Here is an 8,755-nt window from a genome sequence, read left to right as displayed (position 1 = left end):
TGCTTTCGATTTTTTTTTTCATTATTTCAATATTATGTACAATTAAATGGTATGACAAACTTCAACACTAATGAATCGTTACCATGTGAAAACGATAATTAGAAACTTTTTACAGTACCATTTTGAAACTGAAGTGTGTTTACATGAAGCGTTATTCTGCTCGTCCACTGCATTCACTAGCGGAGCCAGGATTCTAACATTGGTGGGGGTGGGTATTTGGGGTCAGTGATAATTTGGCGTATCCAATATTATAATAACTTGGCGGCAGGACACATATTCAAAGAGCTTGAATCATGGCTAACAAACTCAGTTCATAATATAGCGACATTATAGTTGAACAGACAAACAGACGTAACACCATAACATTTCCCATCGTACGCCGATTTAACGGTCTATTTGAAAATAGGATCGTTGACCAACTGCCCACCTGTGGCGCTTGCATCGTTTTTCTTTGAGTTTGACGTTTGCTCACTACCGCCACCTAGTTGATGGTTGGCCAAACTCAGACGTTTTAGCATTGGGCGAACATGTTTCCGAGACTATGATTTGAATCGAAAAGTGTACGAAGTGTTACGTCTGCTTGATTTTATTTCGAAATTTTGAGCGCCCCCATAAATTTTAAAAAATGTTACATGTGCCTCTTTCAAAATGTTTTGCTTTGTAAGCAAAGTTTAGTTTTCCCAAGGGGATGACGAAGGGCCAGAATCATCTACCCAGCATTCAATTCAACATGGCATCCAATGTTTTGTTTTGATTGCTTAATTCATGGAAAAAATGCGCTGGAAACATCGACGCTGCTTCGCTGCTACAATAATATCGTGCAAAGTGATAAAAAAAGAGAAACAATCATCAAAACCAACGATTTCGTTTAAAATGTGTAATTTCTGAAATAAACACTAGCAACACACGATACACACACCCGAAAATCAGGAGCAAGTTAGGGTAAACCGACCAGAAAGTGGGTACCAAAACGCGCCGTACCAAAAATGATGATGGGTGGAGCGGCGATGTACCGAGTTTGACAGCCGTGTCACCCCACTGAGTTTTCCAGTATGAAGAAATTTTCATTCGGCCTTCCTGAATATAGATAATGAAAGATTTTTGGAACTCAGAAATGTTATTCTCTCAGATATTCGTCCTGCGAGGTCTTCTAAAATTCTACTGAATATTGCTTCGAAAATTTCTGTAAGGATTCATTAAGTAATTCCATCACATGTATCCTTTCAAAAAAAAAAATGTGCGAAGGAATCATTTAGCAATTTTCTCCTGAAATTCAGAATTTTCTGCAAAAAAAAATCTCAAAAGTTTATTCTAGATTTTAGAAAATGTTGCAGGACTTTTTCAGAAAATCCTCCATACATGTTGTCAGAAATCCGTTAGGAATTTCTTGGGACATTTTTCGAGACATTCCTCCAGGAGGGGATTCAGAAAGCCATCCACGGATTTTTTTCAAAAAATCCTCCATAGTTTTTTTGTTTAGAAAATTCTTGAAACTTTTGAAGAAAGCCTTTCATGAACTCTTTAGTAATTTTGCCAGGAATTTTTAAATACCTGCAATGTTCCTTCAAGAACTCTTCCAGGGATTTCCTTAGAAAATCCATATAATCCTTCATGTGTTCTTCTGAAGTTCGCTTAAGATTCATCCAGAAACTAAGAAAATCTTTGATAAATCTTTCCATGGATTCCTTCCGAAATTGATCCATGGATTCATTTAGAAAAATCTCCAAGGATTTCCTTCAAAAAGCCTTGCATGGATTCCTTCAGCATGCTCTCCAAGCATTCTTTTTAAAATCATCCATGGATTGCAACTGAAATTCCTCCAGCGCTCCATGAGCTTCCCCAGAAAGGCTCCATAGATTCTATCAGAAAACTATCCTGAGATTTTTTTCGAAAATTCATCCACGGATTTCTTAAAAAAACATCTTTTTTTCTAAAAATCGAAAGTTCGAAACTGCTTCAAAAATTTTGCAAGCAATTTCTTTGGCAGATCTTTTCAAGTTTCTTTCAATATGTTTTTATCAGAAACTATGTTTTTGTTAAAAACTTCAAGATTATCCTTAGGATATGCTTTCAGCTATTTATGTAAAAACCTGCAAAGTTTCTTTCAATAATTTTCCAAGGGATTTCTTCAGAAATCTTCTATGGATTCCTTCCAAAATAACACAGAAATTCATTCAGAAAATTTTATAAGGATTAAAAAATCTTCGAGGAAATCATTAACACATTTGTCCAGGGTTTCCTGCATATACGCCGTTAAGAATGTTTTCAGAAATTTCTCCAAGAATTCGTATAGAATGTTTTCAATAGATTCCTTCTAAAACTTCGCCTTATTACTTCAGAAATTCTTCTAAGGTTTCCTTTAGAAAATCTTTCTGGAGGAATCAGAATCTTCTCTAGAAATGTTATATTTCTTTGGCATTGAGATTTGTTTACATTTTTTTCAGCAGCGTTTTTTTTAGAAAATGTTCCTTCGGGAATACGTACAGCTATTTTTTCGCGAACTTCTGCAGAAATTTCCTCGGGTATTTCTTCAATAGTTTCATTGAGAATAACCGCATGATTGACTCCAGAGCTTTCAGCAAGAGATTCTTGCAATATTACTTTCAGTGATTCTACAATGATAGACATTCGTTTAGCCGAGACCCAAAAAAGTGTCAGGAAACCCATACAAAAGATTTCATGATAAAACTTTTTTATCGTAGTGATAGTATATCTAGTACTGTTTTATAAAAATGTGATACATCACACTTACATATACACTAAAACAAAAACAAGGGTAAAAACCCTTCAAATGTCATTTTTTTGCCTAGACATTCGTTTAGCCGAGGTGAATGAAAAATTGGTATTCAATAGTTTTTTTTTTGCAATTTCGTGAGTATATTTCGATGATATACTCCAAGGCATTTAGTTTATGACGTGTTAGCAAAATGACCTTAAAAGTTTATTTATTTGTGAAATTCAGAGAAATATTATTAAAAAAATGTCCCGATAAGGAGAAGCGACGATAAACAAATTTATTTAAGAAAAATGATTTCTGTAAACACTTAGATTAGATTAGCAATTTTGAAAATATGGCACAGAATTATTGTTATAAATGTTCAAATTATTGCATAAAATGTTATGAAAAAAATAAGTATACTAGTTTTTGGTTGTTTAAACTTTAAAATGGGATTGATAAAAGCTAAAATAAATAATTCTGCATTGAAATAAAGACGTACCCTAATGTCTGTGGAGTGTACTTGTTTGATACTAGCATTACTAAATGAGTTAGAAGACTGCTAAGTCAAAGAACTGCAAGTAGTGTCAGAATTTTTGTACCCTATTTATTTAAAAGCAGATGCTCATACAAAAATGCAAGATATGGTCAAACAATTGGCTTATTTCATTCAATCTGAAGAAATATATTATAAATGAGTCTTAGCTGTGAACCACATTCATTTTTCACATGATTTATTTGAAAAGAATGTCTAAATTATGAAACAAGTAGTTCATACTAGAAATTTGAATACTTTCATTGTCATTTCTCCAAATATGATCCGTCAAATGTATTTTATTTCAGCCAGAATACAGTCTGGAAGATATTGGGAGCTATTAGAAGACGTAATAGTAGTAAACGCTGTGATTTATGCAAATGAAACCATATTTATTATTATTTTTCTTTATTATCGAGATTTTCAGCCCTCGGCTGGTTCATCTCATAATGAAACCATAATATTTCATCAAAACAATACCTTAATACGTGATTTTGTGATGGTTTGCGTTATTTTTTTCTGGTAAAAACATTGTTTTTCGTAAATTTTCAACCTGCTTTTCTCATGAAACTTTCTTTGCATTCTTTTGAAACACTTCCGATAAAAATAACTACATCAAATCTCGATTTGGACATTTACAATATTATGACATATTTATATGAGATGCATGCAAAATTAATATGGCACCACTTCCAAAAACGACCTAATTCATGATTTACCAGTCGATCTACAATGCAGGTCACCATACAAAATGACTTTGTATGGTATTTTTCGAACTTTGTTAGTTTTTTATTATAAAATTCTAAGAAATGTTCAATTCGACTAAACGAATGTCTAGGCAAAAAAATACATTTGAAGGGTTTTTACCCTCGTTTTTGTTTCAGTGTATATGTAAGTATGATGCATCACATTTTTATATAACAGTACTAGATATACTATCACTACGATAAAAAGTTTTATCATTAAATCTTTTGTATGAGTTTCCTGACATTTTTGCAGAAATTTGAATAAATTCTGGAGTTCTCGTACACTGAAATAAATTTTGTTGTGGAAACTACCGATCCCATAGTAAAATTACTAACCGTACCTATGATTCTCAACCGACAACAATTTCCAGTTAATTCCACTTAAACACTGTCAACTTAACTAGCAGATCAGTTAACATTAACAAAAATGGTCTTAATTTAACAAGTGAGCATTGTATTTTTAACCATACTGTGTTGTAAAATGCGTGTCCTGGAAAAATTAACAATGTTTTGTTGTTAAGACGACTATACTTTTAGTTGAATTTACTACAATGCATTGTAATTTCAAGTATATTTCAGTTACCTTAACAGATTTGGTTGTCGGTTGAGAATCATAGGTACGGTTAGTAATTTTACTATGGAATCGGTAGTTTCGACAACAAAATTTATTTCAGTGTAGGATTCCTACTTATATTTTCCAAGAAATTCCTCTAGCATTTCCTCCAAGGAGACATCAAAGAATTTTTCTACGGATTCATTTTTTTTTAATTCTTCAATCACTTAACCTAATTTACAGCTGTTTTGTCCACTAGGGCACTGCGTGAGCGATTCCAATTGGAAACTGTACTTACAATTTGTACAGCGCCCAAATGTATTCTATTTCAATTATACTACATCAAACTGGTTGCCGTTGCGCTGCTTTCACTTTCTACCCTATCATGGTAGCATGATGAGCACGAGGATGATGCTGTGTTGGCTGTTGGTTGTTCCTTTTTTCCAGTCCGATTGGGGGTCCAATTATGAGTTTCCGTTCGCCGATGTCCAAATATCCGGGTCCATTTGAGCCATGGGGCTCAGAAGAGGGTCAGTGTCAGCTGCTCTCAGAGGGGAAAGAGCAACTGACGAAAGTGCCGAGGCTGGGATCGAAGCCATGACCATCTGCTTATGAAGCGAACGTATAGCCACTACGCCACGGGCCTCGGCATTAAAAAAAAATCTCCAGAAATATTTCCTAGGAATTTCTAAAGAAGTTTCATTGGACATTTCTCAAATTACCTTAGGATTTTATAAAGAATATCCTCCATATACTCTATAGAAGGATGTCTACAGGAACAGCAAATCTTGGAGTTTTACCAAGCGTTTCCAAAGAAGTTTCCCTGGAGTTTCCGCAAAAAATCCTCCTGTGATTCAGTGATACAGTGTATCTGTTCATGAAGTAAAATATTTCAGGAATTACTTTTGGCGTTCTAATTGAACAGAAATTAGTTAGGAGGGGCAAATGCTGTGGTACTGCTAAACGACTTTTAGAGAAGGAACTGTTAGTTTTCCCTAACCTTTACTAAACCACGAGTTTTACAATTCTTTAAAACTAGCATGCATGCAGAGAAATTTCATCTTATTGAATCAAAAAAATATATTTTTGAAGCTCATTTTTGTTATAAACAGACTTATTTTTAAATTCTACAATTTTATTTTGTTCATTCAACTATAAAATTTGTTGTTTTCAATACGACAACTGAACGAGACAGAAATTGTAAATTTAAAAAAAAATATTTTTTTGTTTGAATTTTTTTTTTGGATTCTACAAAAATATTGTGAATCCAAAAAATGTTCACGTCTAAATGGCAGACAGCTGACACACTATAGATTGCAACTTTGTGTAAGTGCCATCTACCACATTTTGAGCATTGTTGGCACCTCCAACCATAGAGGAAAATCACGCTAACCGATAATATATGATCATGTTTTGGCAATATCGGAAAGCGTCAAGCGTCCATAACGTAGAAAGTGATTCACATTTAATGATAAATTTTCAAGAGCAGTTGTGGCTATAATGAACAACGCGCGATAATTCATCAGCATTCAAGAAGTGTGTGTTCGATTCCCGCTTGGAATCATTGTTGTTTTGCCAAAACATTAAAAAAATTGTAAATTCAACAAAAATTTTCTTTGTAGATGTTGACAGCTGACTTGTTTAAAAACAACAATTTTGAATATTAAACCAAAAAATATTTATTTTTGAAATCATAAAAAAATATAAGCCGGGGAACGATAATTATTTTTGTTGTTTTTACACAGGATTTTTTTGGGTTGAAACAATATTTTTCTGCGTGTGATATTCAATTATTATTAACTCTTTATTATGGGGATTTTCAGCCCGAGGCTGGTTCATCCCGCGATGATATTCAAGAAATCTGTATAATTGTATGTAAAACTGAGCTTTCCGTGGAGTGTTTGTCCACCTGCTTCAACATATTTACATGCGCTATTTAGCTTCAGTGTAAAGAAAATAATATCATTTGTTACCCTGAGGAACAATGATTGGGTTTGGCTAAGTTTTGGCTAAGCAAGGAAGAATCAGCAATTTAAAATAAAATACATTTTGATTGGATTTTTAGTTTTTACCAAGCTTTGTTTTATTTCATTTACAATACGCGATATTGAAATTTGAAGCACGAAACTGCCAACATCAATTAGCTCACACTTACTGCATGTCCCCCGGAGTATGTCGGTAGACCATCCTCCCCAATTGAAATTCCTTGCGAGTACGATATCGATACGTCTCTGTCTCCCGGCAGATTATAGGTCTGGCTGCCACCGAAAGATGCCGATCCGGACAGGCCACCTGGTCCGAACGCGAACCCTTGCGAAGCCGCATTGGCTGCAGACGCTCCAAACGACCCAAACGGACCGCTACTTTCGAATGATTGAGCTTGTGCATTTGCTGCGCTGCCGCCAAATCCATTAGGGCCAAATCCTTGGCTGAACGCATTGGCATTCGCATTGGCACTGGAGAAATCGTATCCTCTGTCGAAAATAGAATTCAACTCAATTAGCATTTTGAATGATTTTTTCGTGCAAACTATAAAAACATGCAATTACCCATAGTTTTGGCTCAGCGAGTTTGCGTTGGCATTTGCTCCGGAGAATCCATATCTGCGAATATCCCGAAATAAACCTGCGTTAAATTTGCGCAAATTAGTACTCCGAAACTACATACCCAGAATCGAAATTAGCTGCCTGAGCCTCAGCGAGTGCTTCTGCCCCTCCGGATCCCGTTCTAGCACCAACGTTTGCTAATGCATTGGAAAAATCAAGACTGACGTGCAGACACATGCCGATGATTAGAATTAAGTGAGTTCTGTCCACTTCATTAGCTTACCCAAATTGCCGTTTACGCCTGATCGAAGAGATTATCTTCGCATCGATGTCAACGGATTGCTTATCTGAATCTATTTCTAGTACTAGCACGTCGCTGATCGGTAAGCCTTCAAAGATTTTGGAATTCGAATTAGCACGTATTTAAATTAACTTACTAAATGCTAGCATGCATACCCGATGATTGCGAAACTGATCTAAAAATCGCAATAATTATGACACCAAATTTTATGGAGTTCATATCTTCGCCGTAACAAGTCACCACAATGGCTATCCAAATCAGACTGATCTTTCCGCGAATGATCAGTTTTATCGCATAAGCGAAAAAAAACCTTTTATTTGTACACCTAAATTTGCATATTTAGGTTTGGTGTACATGTAATTGCCTACCGGCATGAATCTGTAAAGCAGTTGCAATCTTTGAACGCTCATGAATCATACGATAATGGTAAGCAGTCCAAGGTACTTTTAGAGAAATATGCGGTTGAAATTAAATTTTGGATTATACTTGATTTATGTAAAACAATTATTATCACGACTTACAGATGCCCATCTGCCCGTTGTATTTTTTTTTATTTATAAGAAATCATGAGTGAATTTCCCTTGAGGTATGCAGAGGACCCCATAAGGCTGCCGGTTTGTATAAGGGACGTCCGCCAGATTTATTTTTTTAAATCGAGCCAACACAAAGATTGTCTATATTTCAGAGTTCCAGAAAAATATCACAAAAAAACTATTCTAATAATTAAGGTTTTATCCACAATTATAAAACTTTTTTGTCGAGAACCACAGGACATTACGCCAAGTATTTCTCCAAGAGAACCACTTCAATCTTATAATAAAATTTTACCAAAAAACAAGCTTGGTTGAATGGCTAAATTTTGTGATGTTTATTCATGGAATACTAAAACAGCAAGCCAAATTTTCAAGATATACCAGAACCGGTTCCAGTTCGACCTTGTAGAACCATATGCTACTATAGAGTGCCGTTATGTGCTACATTACTACACGAATTTTCACTAGTAAATTTAAACAAACGGCATGCTAAGAGCAAAATACCTGGAATTTCTTTAGGTGTTCTTTCAAGGAACCTTCAGAAATTCCTTTAGGCATTTATTCAGGAACTGTTCAGGGATTTTTTCAGAAATTCCAAAAGGGACTTCTCCAAGAGTTTCTCCTTCGTGAATTCTTTCATGGGCATCTTGCAGGGTTTCGATAGTGATGGTTTCAGGAATTGTTCCAAGAAATGCTTCAAGAATTCAGCCCACGATTCCTTCAAAAAAATTTACAGATACGTCTGCAAGGATGCATCGACGAATTCCTCCGGGATTTTTTCCATAGCTTCCTTCAGTGATTCCATCATTGATTGCTCCAGAGAAT

General features: G+C 35.0%; 2 protein-coding genes across 2 annotated transcripts in view; one reads left to right on the top strand and one right to left on the bottom strand.

Annotated features, from left to right (window-relative positions):
• The window catches only part of LOC109416657 (uncharacterized), a 325,658-nt gene that overhangs the window by 87,804 nt on the left and 229,099 nt on the right, over positions 1-8,755 (top strand). The window lies entirely within an intron of this gene.
• LOC115263098 (glycine, alanine and asparagine-rich protein-like) lies at positions 6,631-7,770 on the bottom strand. Its single transcript, XM_062848902.1, has 5 exons — positions 7,553-7,770; positions 7,380-7,485; positions 7,218-7,316; positions 7,100-7,153; positions 6,631-7,024 (listed from the first exon to the last, which is right to left on the bottom strand). The coding sequence occupies exons 1-5, from the start codon at positions 7,614-7,616 to the stop codon at positions 6,691-6,693; spliced, it is 657 nt and encodes a 218-aa protein (XP_062704886.1). The 5' UTR covers positions 7,617-7,770; the 3' UTR covers positions 6,631-6,690.

Source organism: Aedes albopictus, chromosome 2 (genome assembly GCF_035046485.1).
Source record: "Aedes albopictus strain Foshan chromosome 2, AalbF5, whole genome shotgun sequence".
NCBI classification, from domain to species: Eukaryota; Metazoa; Arthropoda; class Insecta; order Diptera; family Culicidae; genus Aedes; species Aedes albopictus.
Note: the sequence above shows the minus strand (reverse complement) of the source record. Positions and strands in the feature narration are given on the sequence as shown.

What these genes read in the sequence shown, in the direction of transcription:
- LOC115263098 (XM_062848902.1), bottom strand. Translation starts at nt 7,616, where the DNA reads ATGAACTCCATAAAATTTGGTGTCATAATTATTGCGATTTTTAGATCA. An exon ending in ATCAGTTTCGCAATCATCGG is followed by an intron (nt 7,486 to 7,552) that starts GTATGCATGCTA and finishes AAATCTTTGAAG; the next exon opens with GCTTACCGATCAGCGACGTG. An exon ending in TCGCTGAGCCAAAACTATGG is followed by an intron (nt 7,025 to 7,099) that starts GTAATTGCATGT and finishes TATTTTCGACAG; the next exon opens with AGGATACGATTTCTCCAGTG.